At 47.2% G+C, this 17,678-nt stretch overlaps 1 protein-coding gene across 10 annotated transcripts in view; it reads right to left on the bottom strand.

Moving 5' to 3' along the window:
• Positions 1-17,678, bottom strand: part of CUX2 (cut like homeobox 2) — a 233,176-nt gene that overhangs the window by 33,282 nt on the left and 182,216 nt on the right. For 9 of the 10 annotated variants that reach the window (XM_088670898.1, XM_060276354.2, XM_088670891.1 and 6 more), the window contains 5 exons: positions 9,460-9,597; positions 8,243-8,366; positions 5,474-5,550; positions 2,796-2,862; positions 90-138 (listed from right to left, as the gene is read on the bottom strand). In XM_088670898.1, the coding sequence (XP_088527024.1) occupies positions 90-138; positions 2,796-2,862; positions 5,474-5,550; positions 8,243-8,366; positions 9,460-9,597 (455 nt within the window). Of the gene's footprint in view, positions 1-89; positions 139-2,795; positions 2,863-5,473; positions 5,551-8,238; positions 8,367-9,459; positions 9,598-17,678 lie in introns of all 10 variants that reach the window. The other variant, XM_088670899.1, reaches the window with a different exon arrangement.

Raw genomic sequence — 17,678 nt, 5'->3', positions numbered from 1 at the left:
GTGCGCCTGCCAAGGACAGCAATCGCAGGGGGCCCCTTGCGCTTCCCAGCAAACCCCAAAGCCCTTCCCTCATCTCTCCCCATGGTTACCTGGTTGGCTTTTTCCAGGTTTGTCATAATCATGGCGACTTCATCTGTCCTGCAGTAGCAAAGCAAAGGCAATCAGTTATATAACATGTAGGGACAAGTGCAGAGCTTGGACGGGAAATTGCTTTACTTTACACTGAAACCTGGGGTGCTTATGGATGCAGGGAAAGGCCAGCAGGAGGGCTGGATCTGGATCTGAGCCAATATTATCGTCAAGGCTCTGGTAGCCCCGCCTACGTTTCACCATGGGATGGCAAAAAGAAGAGAAAAAGGTAGCTGGGGTTTTGCTTGCAAGGAAGATAAATATATCACAGAACACACTCCATGCTCTAAACATTACGTCTTGAGTGTGTTTGTGTGTGATGTGTAAATGTACAGTGCACATGTTCTGCAGTGGCAATACGGCTTCCCTGATTGATGCTGCCACCTTCATTTTATTTATTTCATAAAATTTACACACCTCCTTGGTTGTTTTAAAAAGCAGCTTACAAAGTGCTGGACGGCTCTGGTGACAAAACTCACTCCATAGCCTCCAACTGGTCCTCTCTTACAGCCTCAAGTACATTTTGTTAATGCTACATAGTAAGGTTGAGAAGAGAATTTGCTGCAGAATCTCTGAAAGGATGGAGCCTCTCTCTCCTCCCCCAACCCCACACAAAAGGGTTGTGGATGTCAAATTCTGCCCCCACCTCATCCTTCCTCATTCAACATGTAGCAGCTAAAATCTTGATCAAAGGCAACGTTTTTTTTACCACCTCGCCCTAAGCAAACAGTCGCACATGGTATGATCAAAGAACATCTGGTTGGGCACGATAGGAGTACCTAAGCGCTCCAAGTCTGTTGCATAATCAGAACGAGAAATGTGGGAGGTGCATCTGAACGGGAGAATGCTCAAAACAGCTGGAAGAGGAGTGGGGAGGGGCCACGACGACACACCACCCATTTCTGGCTGCCTTTCAAGGGTGGTGCTGGCCAGAAAAAGGAGGCTGGGAAAAGGCACTCCTGCCTTGTGTGACAAAACAAAACCAACCCCAACTGGCACATGACCAAGGAAAATAAACACAAGAGCGTCTAGTGAAGCTCTGTGAAAGGTAAGTTGGCCTCTCAGGGATCTCACCCCCTCCCTCACCTGCAATAGGGACCTTATGGGAACAGGATCAGTATTTTCTGCTGCTTCAGAGGGAAGCAGCCAGACCAATGGATTCAAATGGCAAGAAATGAGATTCCGACTAAACCTTGGAAAGAACTTTCTGACGGTGAAGACAGAGGAGTGGTCTCCCTTGAAAGGTGGTGACTCTCCTTCCTTGGAGGTTTTTAAGCGGAGGTCGGAGGGCCAGCTGCCAAGGGTTATTTAGCTGAGATTCCAGTCCCTTCCAACTCTACAATTCTATGATTCAATGATTTGGATTCCTCAGCCTCTCTCCTTTTGATGGGTAAAGAACTGTCCCCATTGTTACCAAGGGTACTGACCAGAAACAGGCCCACTCTCTCATGCCAATTCCCTGTGCCGAAATCAGCGTATGATGCTAAACTGCAGGGTCTCACACACTGTCAGCTGCTAATGACAGCAGAACGAGGTGTTATTATGGATGCAGGAGCAAAGACCGGTTAAAAAATAAGTTTGCAACACTAACTGCAGACTTTCTCAGCCATGCCATCCCTGGAGGAAGGTTTTCTGTCCAACAAGTTTTAATGTTACCAGAAAAATCTCAATGAACAGAACAATGTGTCTATCACACATGTCCTTTTTAACTGTAGTTTTTATCCCCCAAGTCTTTGATGATCACTTTGCTTCAGGGTGGGACCCAGGTGGCGCTGTGGTTAAACCACTGAGCCTAGGGCTTGCTGATCAGAAGGTCGGCGGTTCGAATCCCTGTGACGGGGTGAGCTCCCGTTGCTTGGTCCCAGCTCCTGCCAACCTAGCAGTTCAAAAGCACGTCAAAATGCAAGTAGATAAATAGGAACCGCTACAGCGGGAAGGTAAATGGCGTTTCCATGTGCTGCTCTGGTTTGCCAGAAGCGGTTTTGTCATGCTGGCCACATGACCTGGAAGCTGTACGCCGGCTCCCTCGGCCAATAATGCGAGATGAGCGCGCAACCCCAGAGTCGGTCACGACTGGACCTAATGGTCAGGGGTCCCTTTGCCTTTACCTTTACCTTGCTTCAGGGTTCCTTTAAGGCAGGCACAGAGCAGGTGGCAAAGTTTTTGAATAAAACTCTCCTTATTAGCCTGATAGAGAGATATGGTCTGTGATTCCTGCATTGTAGGCGACCCTTTGGGCCCCTTCCAAAATTCTATTATTCCATTATTTTAATCCTGTGCTTTTCAGTTGTATTAATGTGTATTTTTTTATCAATGTTACAAAGTGTACTTGTAAATTGTTATAACATGTTTTAACAACCTGTCGACCGCTAACAAAGAAAGTAAGGCGAGCTGATACAAGTCTATCTGATTTTGTTGGCCTTTTTGGTCTCCATTGCCCTGGCTCTCTTGCTAGATTCTGTATTATTATTTTGCAGCTGCCACTGCCACCGCTGCCTGTGTTTGCTGTTTTATTCATTTCATTTGAGTGTTACAATTTTGCATGTTAAAAGCAGTGGCTTTGAGCCACTTTGGACCTCTTTAGGTGGAAAAGCGGCCGAGAAATGCATTAATGCAGATAAACAACTAAATAAATGTTACTGAGTGGAACAAGCAGAGGGACTTACTTTGAAGCTGCCTCTTCATCGTATTTACACCGCAAGTCGACCAGCTCTGTCTGGGTTGCCTTCAGTGCTGATAAGCAAGGGAGGAAAAAACAACAACAGAAGCAGAGGGTAAAAAAAACACCCTTTCATTGGAATCGGATAGATCATATTTGCTCTGGACAGCAAGAGAGAGATATGACCCGAAGCCTTTTTCAAGAATATTACTCTGCAGAAGCAATTTGGATGTGGTGAGCATCACAGGGAAGGAGATTTTTTAGCAAAATACTAGGACAGACATCACCAACCTGGTGCTCACCCAAATGTTTTGAACTACAACTCCCATCAGTTGCAGCCAGCTTTTTTCTTTAGCTCTGCCCCATCAATATGAAATTTGTTGCAGGTTTAACTGGCTGATGTTATAGCCTAAAACTCCCGTGAGTCATCAACCACACTTGATTTAAACTGGGCAGCACAGCCCCGTTATCTATCAATAAAAGGCAAACAAACATCATGTGGTGCTTTGCAGAGTATTAGCAGCAAAATGAAAGATCCCCGTCTTGAGCTTACAATGCTGTCATTTAACATCTACCTACTTTATTTACCGGTATTTATTTTCGTAAATTTGTATACCGCTTGATTGTAAGAAAAAACCTGAAAGCGGTTTAAAAAAGAAGAAGAAGAAGCAAGGAAATTGTAAATAAATTAAAAAAAACAGTTAAGCACAGCTATTTTAAAACATTCAAAAGTAATAATTAAAATCAGCAACAAACAGATTGAAATACATGTAAAAACATTCTGCAAACCTGAATCAGCTTTCCTAAACCAAAATGTTTTGAGCAGGGGCCAAAAGGAGTACACCGAAGGAGCCTGCCTGGTGTCAATAGGCAGGGAGTTCCAAAGTCTAGGTGCTGCCAGACTAAAACATTTGGGTTCTTAGAAATGCAGAATGGGGCACTGGGAACATGGCTAATCCTGCAGACTGAAGTGGTTGAGTGGGAGTAGGTTGGGTAAGACGATCTCGCAGGTAAACCGGTCCCAAGTTGTTAAGGGCTTTAAAGGTAAAGGGACCCCTAACCATTAGGTCCAGTCGTGACCGACTCTGGGGTTGCAGCTCTCATCTCGCTTTATTGGCCGAGGAAGCCAGCGTACAGCTTCCAGGTCATGTGGCCAGCATGAAAAGCTGCTTCTGGCGAACCAGAGCAGCACACGGAAACGCCGTTTACGCTTGGAGCAGTACCTATTTATCTACTTGCACTTTGACATGCTTTTGAACTGCTAGGTTGGCAGGATCTGGGACCGAACAACGGGAGCTTACCCCGTCACGGGGATTTGAACTGCCGACTTTCTGATCAGCAAGCCCTAGGCTCTGTGGTTTAACCCACAGCGCCAACTACATACTCATAATAACACCTTGAACTTGGCCTGGTAGCAAATGGGCAACTAGTGCAGATCTCTGAGCTCAGATTTCATATTCTGACAGGGCCTCGCTTCTGTCAGCAATTGTGCTGCAGCATTCTGCACTGACCGCAGCTTTTCTATCAAGTGCGATAGAAGCTCCCACATACACTTGTTTTGAATGCTTTTTAAAAAATGTTTAATTCTTCACATTATACTTTTATCTGTACTTTGATTAATCCCATCTGGAAGCTGCTTTGGGAGTAATTTGTTGCTCTTACTGTAGAAAACATATATATATAAAGACACCTGGGAGAGGGCGGGCAAGGCACGAGAATGCAGCGAAACAAAAAGTTGGGAAGAAATGCATGCTACTGAATATACGTAGATTTAGGCTTAGGTCTTGTTCCACTGAGATGATAAACCTTTGTCAAGATAGTACCACTTAAGACAGCATATGATCTACCTGTTCCTACATATAAAATACCTCCCTGCACCTAGAAAGCTAGCTACCAAGGTTCCAAGCTAGCTTTCTATGTGCAGCAAGGAGGATTTGCTTTGTTTCGTTTGGAGAAATCTGAAGTGGTGCAACCCAGAGACCCAGGTTGATGCCTCCTCCTGTAAGGAGGGACAAGGCCTTTGTTTTAATTGGGGGTAGGACTATGTAAAAGGGCCGTTTAGAAGCAGTGGGTGATCCAATGAAGGATCGGAAGGGAAGGGAAGAGAAAGGTGGGACTGTGCCCTGGGTAGAAGCACCTGGGGTAGTGGTTAGAGCAGGCATCCCCAAACTGCAGCCCTCCAGATGTTTTGGCCTACAACTCCCATGATCCCTAGCTAACAGGACCAGTGGTCGGGGGAGATGGGAACTGTAGTCCATAACAGCTGGAGGGCCGAAGTTTAGAGTATTAGACCAGGACATGGGAAATGAGGCTTCAAAGCCAGGCTCAGCCTCTGGGTGGCCTTGGGGCCAGTCACCTCTCAGCCTAGCCTACCTCACAGGATTGTTGTGAGGATACCATGTACGCCATCTTGAGATATATGGAGTAAATACGGCGGCGGGGTGTGTGTGTTTATAAATGTCATAATAAACAAATAAATTAGGGGCGGCAAGAGGAAATCTCTGGAGTCATTTGAAACAAAAGGAGACATTTAGAAAGCCTACAGCTGGGAAAAGAAAACTGCCGTCAGCTGAAAGGTGCTTGTATGTTTGGGTTCCCCACTGAGCCTCACAGATGCACGAATCCACAGAGGGTTATACGCGAAGCTAGGAAGCCTCAGGAGCATTCTGATCACGAAAGAGCTACCTGAATGGAGCACTTTGATCTTCTCTTCTGCTTCCCCCAGCCGAGCAGCCAAAGTGATCTGTGCTTCCTGCAGACCCCTGAAACGAGACAGATGTCAACTGGCCCCTTCTGAGCTAATAAGGCAGTTGAATCCCAGCCCGGAATAAAATTGCCACCTCTCTAGCCAGTCAGCAAGTTTGAACTGGGGTAAGAGACGGGCTGAGTGAGGAGGCCCCCGGACATTGCTTTTATTGCACATTTGTGATGGTTTGTGCTCTTGGTGCTATTGGGGAAGTTATACGTGAACCCATTATCATTTTGAGCCTGCAAAAGTTTTGGGGAAGCCAAGCTGCTTCCCTTCTGAACTGTGCGCCTAAACTTCCTGCTGAAATCCCAAAACTTTTTAAAACATGAATGCTCTGCTTAATTTTTGTCCTGCTTTCACTGTGCTACAGACCCTCTGGGCAGCATTGCAGAACAAGCTGAAGGAGAATGAATCGGCCTCTAATCCACTATTAGCTGTGCCAGGAATGTGTTGCGGAAAGTAAAACATCAGTCCTGAAAAAGCAACAAAAATGTGAACAGGGAGATCCTGGACTCTCTACATCCCAAGTAGTAATGAAACCCAATTACTTTAGAAAGAACAGCTGGGCATTTTTTTTTTGCAAAAAGAGCCTTCTGAAAAAGTTCCTGGCCTGCTCGGTGCTTTTTTTTTTTTTTTTAAACCACGCATTTTGTGTGGATTACAGCTGGAGTGTGTTTTAAATTCCTGCATGAATGGATTTCAGATTTTTCTAATAATTTCTCCCCTTGTTACTGATTCCAGCAAAGAGGAGCATTTGTGTCAAAAATGCATAAGGAAAAATCTAGTGCTTTACCAATAAATGCAATGGGCTGAGTGGGGGGGGGGCTGCAAAAATCTTCTTGCCAGGTTGCTGAGGGAGGAACTTGGAGAGGCAACCAGCCTCTTTCTCTGTGGTGGCTCTGTGGGAGGCAGAATAAGCGTCCGGAGGGCCCCCCCCCCACCGTTACACATTCTACAAAAAGCATCACATAGAGCAGCGTTTCTCAACCGCTGTTCCGCGGCACACTAGTGCGCCGCGAGACGCTGGCTGGTGTGCCGCGACGTGCGGCGACGAGAAGGGCGGTTTGCATTGTCACGTGCCTGGCGGCCGCCAATGGTCAACACTAAACCGCCGGAAAGGAAGCCGGCCGGGTCACGACGCAGGGCGACCGCAGCTCTCAACAGCCACCACCACGGGAGGGTGGTTTTAGACAAACTTAAAGAAGCTGGCTGGATGAGCTCAACCTGAAACTTGCTGAGCAAAGGATTGTGCTGGCAGAGAAATCAGCGGCTTGTGAAGCCTTATTACAGGAGATTGCAACCAACACAGCAATTGGCAAGTGTTTCTTACAGTCATAATTATATAGTCAATATAGGGCGGCACAGAGTTAATTTTTTTATCTTTTTTAATGGTGGTGTGCCTCGTGATTTTTTTCATGGAACAAGTGTGCCTTGGCCCAAAAAAGGTTGAGAAACACTGACATAGAGTGGCAAGAGACCCCTCCCCTCCTCCCAAGCCCCTCTGGTATGCACAGAGGACTTGCAGGGACAGGGTATGTGTGTGCAAGGTTATTTTCTTTACAAAAAGTTAAGAAGTAGCATGCCAAGGTTTGTGAATCCCTCTCCTCAACTCTCCTCCCAAGTCCTGATTCTGAAATGTGCATTTGATCTCTATCCCGTGGAAGAGGATCAATTTATTTCATAGAATCTATGCCAGGCTTGGCTTGATTGTAAAAAACAAACAAACAAACAAACTTCAAAGCAGTTTGCAAAAAGAATAAAACAATAAAATAATCAGAAAAAAATGTATTTAAACATTCAAAAATAATTAAAATACGTGATAAGCTAAAACCAAATTAAAACACATGTCAGCATTCTACGTATCTGGGGTAAAGGTAAAGGTACCCCCTGACCATTAGGTCCAGTTATGGACGACTCTGGGGTTGCGGCGCTCATCTCGCTTTACAGGCCGAGGGAGCTGGCGTTTTGTCTGCAGACAGCTTCCGGGTCATGTGGCCAGCATGACTAAGCCACTTCTGGCAAACCAGAGCAGCGCACGGAAACACTGTTTACCTTCCTGCCAGAGCGGTCCCTATTTATCTACTTGCACTTTTGATGTGCTTTCAAACTGCTAGGTGGGCAGGAGCTGGGACCGAACAACAGGAGCTCACCCCGTCGCGGGGATTTGAACCGCCAACCTTCTGATTGGCAAGCCCTAGCCCTAGGTTTAAACCACAGCACCACCTGCGTCCCACGTATCTAGGGCAGGCTTGCCTAAACAAATATGGCTTTAGCAGGGGCCAAAAAGGGTACAGCCAGGGTGCCTGCCTGATATCAATAGGCAGGGAGTTCCAAAGTTTGGGTGCTACCAGACTAAAATATCGAGTTCTTACAAACGTGGAACAAGTAGTATGCGGTACCTGTGGCAGGGCCAGTCCTGCCAACCAAAGTGGTTCAGCGGGCATTTATGGGGTAGAGTGACCTCTCAAGGGAACTTGTCCCAAGTTGTTAAGGGCTTGGGACACTAGCAAAACCCAGGCCTTGTATATATGCTGTTGGGGGTCTCACTCCTGTCAGCATTTGTGCTGCAGCGTTCTGCACCAATGGCAGCTTCCAGATCAAGGGCAAGGGGAGCCCCACACAGAGCGCATTGCAGTAAACTTTCTTCAGATGTCAGCACCCACTCCCCGCCACAAGAAAACAAGATCAAAAAACTACTCACGTACTTTTGCTTCTCGACTTCATTTCTATGGAGCGAGTTTTCCGCAAGGAGTGCTTTGCTGTTGATGCTGGCGAGCCTGGGCCCCTCCGAAGTAGCCAGGCCGGCCGGAGGTGTCCCCTCCCGTTGCTCTGGGGGTGTAAAAACCAGACCCATTAGCACGATAGGGAAGGCTGGGAAGCGGTGGAGAAGCCTTCAGAGGCTATGGTATCAATTGCAATTTGGAGTTCCGGCAGGGGCAATAGGGTTCTGAGAGCAGCCCTGGTTCTTGCCCAAGTGGGCAGCTTCCTGGCTTGGTTTTCTCTGCTAATGGCCTCCTTCAGCAAGGCAAGGCTGATGGGCAGAGCGAGAGAAGACTCTGCTCACGCCAGGCCCAAGTGGGGGCACATCCTCTCTGCGCTTCCTGAAGCTTCGTGTGCAAATGACGGGGATGGAGCGTCCTCTCCCGCTGCTCGGCAGCACCGGCTATTAATGTTCATAATTTACGGAGGCAAAAAGTCCTGTGGCCTGAGGATGGGGACAGAAGCTTGCATTTAGCCCCCTAATGCCCCCTGGGAAGTTTGCTTCCACCTGCCACAGACTGCCATGCAAGCCACACTAAAAAAAATAAGTTAGATTAAAAACAGAATTTGGGCCTCAAGAACAGCAGAACTCTGCGTTCTTTATGCACAACACGAAAGCACACAACAGGCCATTCGGAAACTCTCCATACTCATGCAAAAAGAGGCTGTAGAACCGTCAGATTGGCAGCCCTCTAAGTGAGACTTCTCAGCTGGGGCTGATGGGAGTTGTAGTCGAAATTGGCAACCAGTGTTATATGCCCTCTTGTAGGAATAAATTGTTTACTATTTGTACCATATAAGTAAGTGTGTGTGTGTGTGTGTGTGTGTGTGTGTGTGTGTGTGTGTAGAAGCAGAACCCTGCATGCCCAAAGTTGATAAAGGCAATAAAAAGAAAAACTAAAGACACTAGGACACTGAAGGCAATCAGCCCCCCCCCAGCTGTGCACTTTCAAGCATATAATCACAAGCATAAGGACTAGAAACTTGGCTGTTTCCCCACTAAATGAGAGCTGGGATTCCAGGGGGCTAAGTTCTATGGCTTTCCCCCTGCATCCCACATATCTGCAGCTGTTGCACAGGCCCTTGTCCTCACGCCATCCTATCCTGCTGCTCGGGTACAAATGGCTTTGCTGAATCATAAGGGGCTTGTTGGACCTGGTACCTTTTGCACAAAGGAGCTCCGAGTTCTTCTTCCGCGGCCTGTTCAGCTCCTTCAAAGGTGGGTTTTCAGGACCAAGGCAGTGCAGCTGCTGGCGCCGGTCTTCAAGGCTCCGCGCCGTCTCGAGGGCCGGTACAGGATCTAGACAAAGGGCGGAAGATGAACAGAGGCAGCACCAGCACCCACGAAGTCAACCCGGCAAGGAGGCCACTCTGGCAAGGCAAGATGGCGCCAGTCTCTGAATTTTATTTCCTCATTTCTGGGGCCAGCTTCACGTCTGAAGACAGCCTTGGAAAAATCCCCCTTCTTGGTGGGACTTAACCTGCAGGCAACAATGGGAGGCTGTGAGCTTCCATTTTAAATATCCCACAATCCCCTTGGGCATAGCAGCACCCTGAGGCATCGTGGGAAATTCAAATGATGGCTTGCAGACCCAGGGCAGGCAGGTAAACAGGTGGGCTGCTGCAGCCTAGTCAGTGTGGCACAGCTGATGGCACACTGAGTCATTTACACCCTAAGGAGGTATTTGGGCAAACAATTCAGCAACCATTAAAAAAACCCACAGCCATTAGAGAAGAATAACAGCCACAGAGTAAGAAGCAGAAGGTTGCGAGGCAGTGCAGGGGACGCTCCTGGCACAATTTAAAACAACAACAGTTTTATCCGCTTACCACTTTCCCTGGGGACGACAGACTTAATGCAACATTGCCAATCATTCTGCCTTTTTAAATAATAATAATTATTACTATTTGTGTGTGTGTGTGTGTGTGTGTGTGTGTGTGCCCTCCTTGCATTCTGATGAAGCCCAAGCACTTGCCACAGAAACCTCGAGCGTCTCAATAGCGTCCTGGTTCTCATCTCAAGGGCACACATTCTGCAAATCTGCCTCTTTTGCTCATGGCCACTTCATGTGAATTAAAGCTTAAGTTACGACAGTGGTCAACTCCATTCCGGAACTGGAACGCAAGTGGGGCTCACAAAGCTGAACCCCTCCTCTCCCGCTCAAAGATTTCCCGCAAGGAGAAAACTAAAATGTCAGGGCAGAAGGTTTGAGCTACTTTTCAGAGTATGTGGGGATATGGGTGGAGGTAGCATTCAATCCTGTTATTCCCCCCCCCACTGCCCACAAACAATTTTTCTGCTTTCGTATGTTGTTTGATCAAGAGGAGGTGTCCCCCCCTACATTGCACCCCCCCTACATTGCAGAGGTGAACCAGCTCTCCTTCAGGGGCACTAACATTAACAGTAATTTTCCTGAAGAAAAGCCCCACTGAGTTAGGCTCCAGGGAGTCTTCCAAACACAGCTTGAAAACCACTGTCCTCAGAAATGCCCACCAACAAGGCATCCAAAGCCGATTGAAAATGTGCACGGAGGTTCAGCTTGCCCCGCATTTCCCAGGGGGGCGATGATGCTCAGGCAACCATTCCTCAACACACGGAAGCACTGTGCGCACTGCTGAATGCGCACGCCCCATGCCCTGGAGAGCAGCCAGCATCCCTGCAGCTGTTCTTTAGCAAAACCGAGCTCTGCCACACAGGGGATCCCCGTCGCCTCTCAAGCGACTTCCTTGTATTTAAATCGTTGCTCTTAAAAGGGAATCAAGATGCAAAACAGCTCACGTAACAAGTCATAAACGATCCGTAACTCATGCCAATGCAAAGGAAGATCAGGCCGAAAGTATGAGTAATAAAAATGCCTTAGCACATGTCTCTGTGTGTATACATTCGTATTCAACCTCAACAGACATATTAAAGAGAGTGGTTGGAGAGGAAAGGAGGGTGATTGCCAGCAGGACTAGAAGCTTGTGGAATTTGTCCAGGTACATCCAGGTTTCAGCCGCCATTTCCCACCACACTTCCAAGCATGTCTTCGCAGCCCATAAAAGGCCGGAAGCTGGGTTTTGAACCTAGAGTGTTTGCCAGCTTCCTGCAGGAACTGTAGCACCCCCAGCCCTGAATTTACAGCAGCTGCCTGGAACCGAGCCACACACCATGCCATGGGGGCAAGCAATGAAGTAGAAGAACCAAGGACTGGGGAGGCTGAGATTTCCGAGGACACCTGCGGCCACCTAAGAAAGAACGGCAACCCCAGAAGCCCACATCTTGAAGTCCTGCCCGTCAGCAGGACCTGTGAACCAGAGAGCCGATCTAAGTGACACCGTCTCTTGCAGCCCAGGCTTAAAGGATTTTCCATCCCGCTCCTGTTTGCCACTGCAGGCCTGCCGGAGTTACTGTCCAACAGCACGTTCCGCCAATAATGCCTGTTTACTCAGGCCGTTGCGGGCGCAGACAATGGCGGTTTCTGCAGAGGTAAGCAGGTGCATCCCAAACAGGCCTCCTCCTCTCCGTCAGCAAGCCGCCATCATTAGCCGGCATCTGCTCAGCGGGAGAGCTCCATTATGCCTCCCAGGGCCGATGTAATTATACATTGACATAATTAACCCAGCAAGCCCATTAGGAAGGCCAGCTAAAAAATTCATCTATAATTATTTGTTGTGTGCATGCTAATGAGTCCATCTGCACTGCCATTGTACAACACGAACAAATTAATTTACAAGTCTGGATCTTTTTTTAATAAGTTCAAGAAAATGGCTCCCATTGTACTAGACTCATGTTTCTCCCTTCCCCTATTTTTGTTTTCATTTGAGCGGGGAGGAGGGGAGACGAGGAATCAGAATTTCTAGGGTCAAAAATTAGGGAGACATGGAAGAGATGGGACCAAGTGAGGTTTTTTTGCTAGGATGGCAGATGAAGCCAGCCAGCAAGAAAACCAGCCTTCAGTTATGATAATAAAAACAAGGGCCAGCATAATAACAGGCAGGAGAAAAATCAAAGGCAGCTATTTTGGACTGTTCTTGTGAATGGTGACACGGAGGTGTCGCTTGCCACGGGAACCCTCATTGCCTGAAGGTAAAAACCCAGACAGAACAGCTCCCCTCCCCCCCCAGTCATTGTTTAGATAATTCACACTCGGACACTGCAATATTCTGGATATATCCTGGAAGCTCTGGACGTATGGCAACCCTACAAGGGGGTGATGTTGAGGGATGATGGCGGACCTCCAAGAGGCAACTGGTTTTCCTGGAGGGGGCCTTCTCCTGACTGCTATTTTATGACAGAACATGGAGGACCCCCCCCCCCTTGTGTCAGCTTTTACTCCACATCACCGGCTGCTTGAAGCAGGGGAAACACAAAGGGAAATGGCATCAGGGCACATGGTTGATTTTGCCACAAGTTATAGAGGGGGAAAACGTGGACTTCTGTCCTCACTCAGAGGGCAAACAGTATATTTGCCCTGGGTTTATACAACACTGTCCAGACGTAAGCCTAGGTGAAATCACTTCAGAGACTACATCACTAATAACTAATGATATTCTCTCTCACCCAGAGACACAAAAACACGACGACAAGCAGACATTGCTCTACTCAGATAAGAACATTTTGCTGCCTGAGATGGAATAGTGAGTACCCGAGGCATCAAATTTTGGTACTTGAGGAAGAAAACCCTATTACAAGCACCTCTCCTTCTCCCTGGCTCTATCAAAATGCAATAATAATAAACAACTACTTGGTGTCCTTTCATTGATACCCAACACCTGCTGCCTGAGGCCACTGCCTCACTTTGCCTAATGATAGGGCCGGCCCCATTTGTTCCCTTCCACCTTGGGTATCACCTTCAGGATGCTGCCACCCTTTATCATAATGTTCCAGAGAAGCAATTCTCCCTGTAAAATGACTCCACCTGCCAGTCTGTTTTTGAGTGTAATTCGAAGTGCCGGTTTTGACCTTTTCCAAGCTTGAAGCTACTTGAAGGACTGCCTCCTCCTATATGAATCTACCCATCCTTTCAGATCAGTCGTTGTGTAGCCTTCCTCCATTTGCCACTGCTGTCTGAGGAATGCTTGGTGCCAATGTGTGAGGGAGCGTTCCTTGTTGTGTTTGGACTCCATCTGTGGAACTCCCTGCCCTAAGAGGTTACAATATCTTATTCTTTGTTTGTGTGCTGCCAGAAACTGGAGATATTTCTTTCTTTCCTTTTAAACAAGCTTTTGATTCTGCTTAATTTGATTTTTGGGTTGTTAGTCTTGGCTTCCTTTGCCTGTGATGCTGCTATCATGCTGGTCACTGTGTACCAGGCATCCCCAAACTTCGGCCCTCCAGATGTTTTGGACTACAGCTCCCATCTTCCCCGACTACTGATCCTGCTAGCTAGGGATCATGGGAGTTGTAGGCCAAAACATCTGGAGGGCCGCAGTTTGGGGATGCCTGCTGTGTACTGTATTTAACAATGGGTCGTTCTTATTTTTTAGAGCTTGTTCTTATGCTTTTGCAAGGCACTTTTATTAGCAACCCCTTTTGGGAGGGAAAGAACGGGGTGTGCATTTTTATGGAACTAAAAACATTCCTGGCCTTGGAAAGTCTCCACCAGGAATGAGAAATCTCTTTCAGTCCAAGGGCCACATTCCCTCATGAGCAAATATTTTGGGGGCCACATTCCAGCGGTGGACAGGGCCAGGCAATGGCTGCAACTCTTATCTGTGTACAGGTGATTATATTTGGGCCAAGGAAATGTGGAGGTTTCTACACACTCACAGACACTCATCGAGAGGCATCATCACAGTTCCAAAGATCTCAGGAACCTTTTCCCCTGCAGTCACTTGGAGCAGGGCCTTTAGTGTGGCTGCCCCTGTTCAGTGGAACAGCACCCCTGTCGAGATATGACAGGCACCTGCCATCTGCACTTCCTGGAAATAGTTGAAGACATTTTTGTTCCAACAGGCTTTCCCAGCCGGATAAAAAAGTCTTGGCAAACCACAAGGGTCCACTTGTAAGGGCTTTTGTGTCTTGTTTTAAATCTATTTGTTGTTTTTGTGTTTTCAACTGTTTTTAATTATTTTATGTGCAGATTGCCTCGAGATAGTGGTTTAGAAGGCAGTTAAAAATTAATTGTATTAAGAATAAAAACAGAAGCCGATACCCAGTGAAACAATTTACTCCTTGAGTTTTTAAAAGCCCAGGCCATTCAAACAGGAAACCTTCCTCAGCTGTGTAGCAGGTGGATGCAAATTTCACTCCAGCTAGCAAACAACACGAGCTGAAGTTCTGCCTGCCCCATAGCGGCCACATCTGACAGATGGCCATCCAACCTCTGTTTAAAAAGCTCAAATGAAGGAGAGTTCGCCACCTTCCGAGGGTGTCTGTTCCACCGTCAAACAGATCTCTTACCATCTGAAAGTTCTTGCGTCTCACCCTGCAGAAGAGGGTGTCCCCATCTTAGCGTATCACACTTTTGCAGCTCAAAGAAACTGGGAGGCAATAAATCCAGAGCCAATAAAAGGGGGCACCTGCGTCTTTTGCCTCTCTTATGGTCCACCTGTAGAACGCCCAGCTGTGGTGGGTCATCAGCGAGAGACGTCGAGCGTAGCTGGGTTTGAAGCTGGGAGGGTGGAATAAAGGACTGGGTAACTTTATGGCTGTTAATAACACTTGCAGCTATGCAAGCTAAGATAACGATACGGGCAATTAAACCTCATGCTTCAGGGTGTGAGCTGATGAGAATCCGATGGCATTCGCATCACGCCACCTAAGGCTTTGTGTGTACGCTCTCCTTTTATTTTGCTGCCAGGGTGTTAGCGAAGGTGGCAGAATAAAGGTGCTTAGAGGCCCAGTGAAAAGGGTCTCAAGCAGCAGCTGGGATTGGGGAGGTGAGCTCTGCTGGATCTGGTCAAAGCTATATAAAGTCCAGCAACTTGCTTCATACCATGGTCAAATCCTCCAGGAAGCCCTCAGGCAGGGCTTGAAGGCAATAGTCCAGGCATCCCCAAACTGCGGCCCCTCCAGATGTTTTGGCCTACAACTCCCATGATCCCTAGCTAATAGGACCAGTAGTCAGGGATGATGGGAATTGTAGTCCAAAACATCTGGAGGGCCGAAGTTTGGGGATGCCTGCAATAGTCCTTTCCTGCTGTTTTGCTCTCCAGCAACTGGTATTCAGTGGTATACTACCTCTGCACATGGAGGTTCTCCAAAGCCTTCATGACTATCACCACTACTACTGCAATTTATTGGGGGGGCCTTAGCCCCCCTCCAAAAAAACAAAAAACTAACTAACTAACTAACTAACTAACTAACTAACTTACTGTGAGCAGCATAAATATATACAGCAGAGTACAATGAAATGCTATAAATCCATCAGTAAGCAACACAGGACAGCAAAATCACAACCCAGGAGAACCATAAGAAGTCTCCCCTAATTAAGAGGACTAAAGGGGGCTCTGCACCCCACATTCCCACATGCTTAAGGACTAGAAACATGGACAAACCACGAGAACCGTCTAGTAGCCTCTGTTCTTGGAGAGCCACTGGCAGGTGAAAGAGATAATACAGGGTAGACAAACCTAGACAGCATCTTAAAACGCAGAGACATCACCTTGCCGACAAAGGTCCGTATAGTTAAAGCTATGGTTTTCCCAGTAGTGATGTATGGAAGTGAGAGCTGGGCCATAAAGAAGGATGATCGCCGAAGAATTGATGCTTTTGAATTATGGTGCTGGAGGAGACTCTTGAGAGTCCCATGGACTGCAAGAAGATCAAACCTATCCATTCTGAAGGAAATCAGCCCTGAGTGCTCACTGGAAGGACAGATCGTGAAGCTGAGGCTCCAATACTTTGGCCACCTCATGAGAAGAGAAGACTCCCTGGAAAAGACCCTGATGCTGGGAAAGATGGAGGGTACAAGGAGAAGGGGACGACAGAGGATGAGCTGGTTGGACAGTGTTATCGAAGCTACGAACATGAGTTTGACCAAACTGTGGGAGGCAGTGGAAGACAGGAGTGCCTGGCGTGCTATGGTCCATGGGGTCACGAAGAGTCGGACACGACTAAACGACAACAACAAGGTTAGAACCAATTGGCTGTGTCTGTGTAAAGCAACATTATGCTTTACAGATTGAAGAGCTCCAGCTCCCATCACCTCTCACCTTTGGCCATGGTGGCCGGGGCTGATGGGAGCTGGAGTCCAATAACTTCTGCAGGACACAGTGTTGGCTGTCCCTGGAGTAAGGCAACATCACATGCTCTAGGTTGGCGGGTGATGATACTGTTCTGAATCTCTCTCTCTTTCTCACATGCACAAATATTTGAATGCATCAAAGCATATTGACCATGGGTTCAGCACTAGCAAAAGAAGTACTTCCCACAAATATTAAAGAATGAATGAATGAATGAATGAATGGACTTTGTCGCCCAAAGATGTGGGGGGCAGCCACTACCCTGGAGGGATATTAAATTCTTAAAACACAGGCACACCTAGGCAGGGGCCCTGATGTGTACATGAAAGTTTCCGGGCATAGGACCAAAGGCACAAATGTGCGTCAATTTTGCATATGCAAAGCTTGGAATTTAAATATTGCAGAAGGCAATCCAACTAATTCCCCACCCAAGTCACTCCGGATAATTTTAAAATGAATTTGTACTCTGCCCCAGATCACCCGAAATCAGCTCCTGATTAATTCATTTGCCCCTCAGTTCATTTCCCAACAGGTCCTGCTGCGAATCAATTCAATTCCCCTCCAGTTATCCCCCTTCATTACTCTTAAATCATCTCTAGATATAGTCAGCTTCAATGTATTTCTATAATATATTTCCCCCTACCCAGTAAGTCAGATCGCCCCCCCCCACAATTCCAATTTCTTCTGAATTCATTACCCACCCTAAAACAAAAAAATAATAATAATAATAATAATAATAATAATAATAGATTTGGGGCCCATGCCTCAGACTCCTAGCAATGAACTGGATCAGGCTATATGATGGTGGCCATTGGTGATGCTTTAAGCTTTAATTGAAAAAACAAAAACCCAGAGGATATCCTCTGGTTAGATACTTTATGAGGAGATTAGAGAAATTCACGGAAGGGAAGAAATCTACCAGTAGCTATCAGCCAAGAAAGCTAAATGCAAGCTTCCAAGGTACTGAATACATGGAGGACAAACTCCAATAAACCGTGGTTTGGTTGTTGTCACAGTCTTCCTAGCAAACTACAGGGGAGGTTTCCCAGAGGCAGCTGGCCAGCTGAAGTTGGGAGACCAGGTGAGCTTTTGATCTAATCCACCAAGACTGTTCTTAGGTTTGGGCCATGGCCTTGACTGTCACACTATGCGAATATTGAAGAGCAGTATAAATCATCGGCCTTGAAAGAGGGGCAGGTGAGGAGGAGTTTT

This window comes from Zootoca vivipara, chromosome 6, assembly GCF_965207765.1.
Source record: "Zootoca vivipara chromosome 6, rZooViv2.hap1.1, whole genome shotgun sequence".
Classification (NCBI taxonomy): Eukaryota; Metazoa; Chordata; class Lepidosauria; order Squamata; family Lacertidae; genus Zootoca; species Zootoca vivipara.
This window is presented reverse-complemented; position numbering and strand designations above follow the sequence as displayed.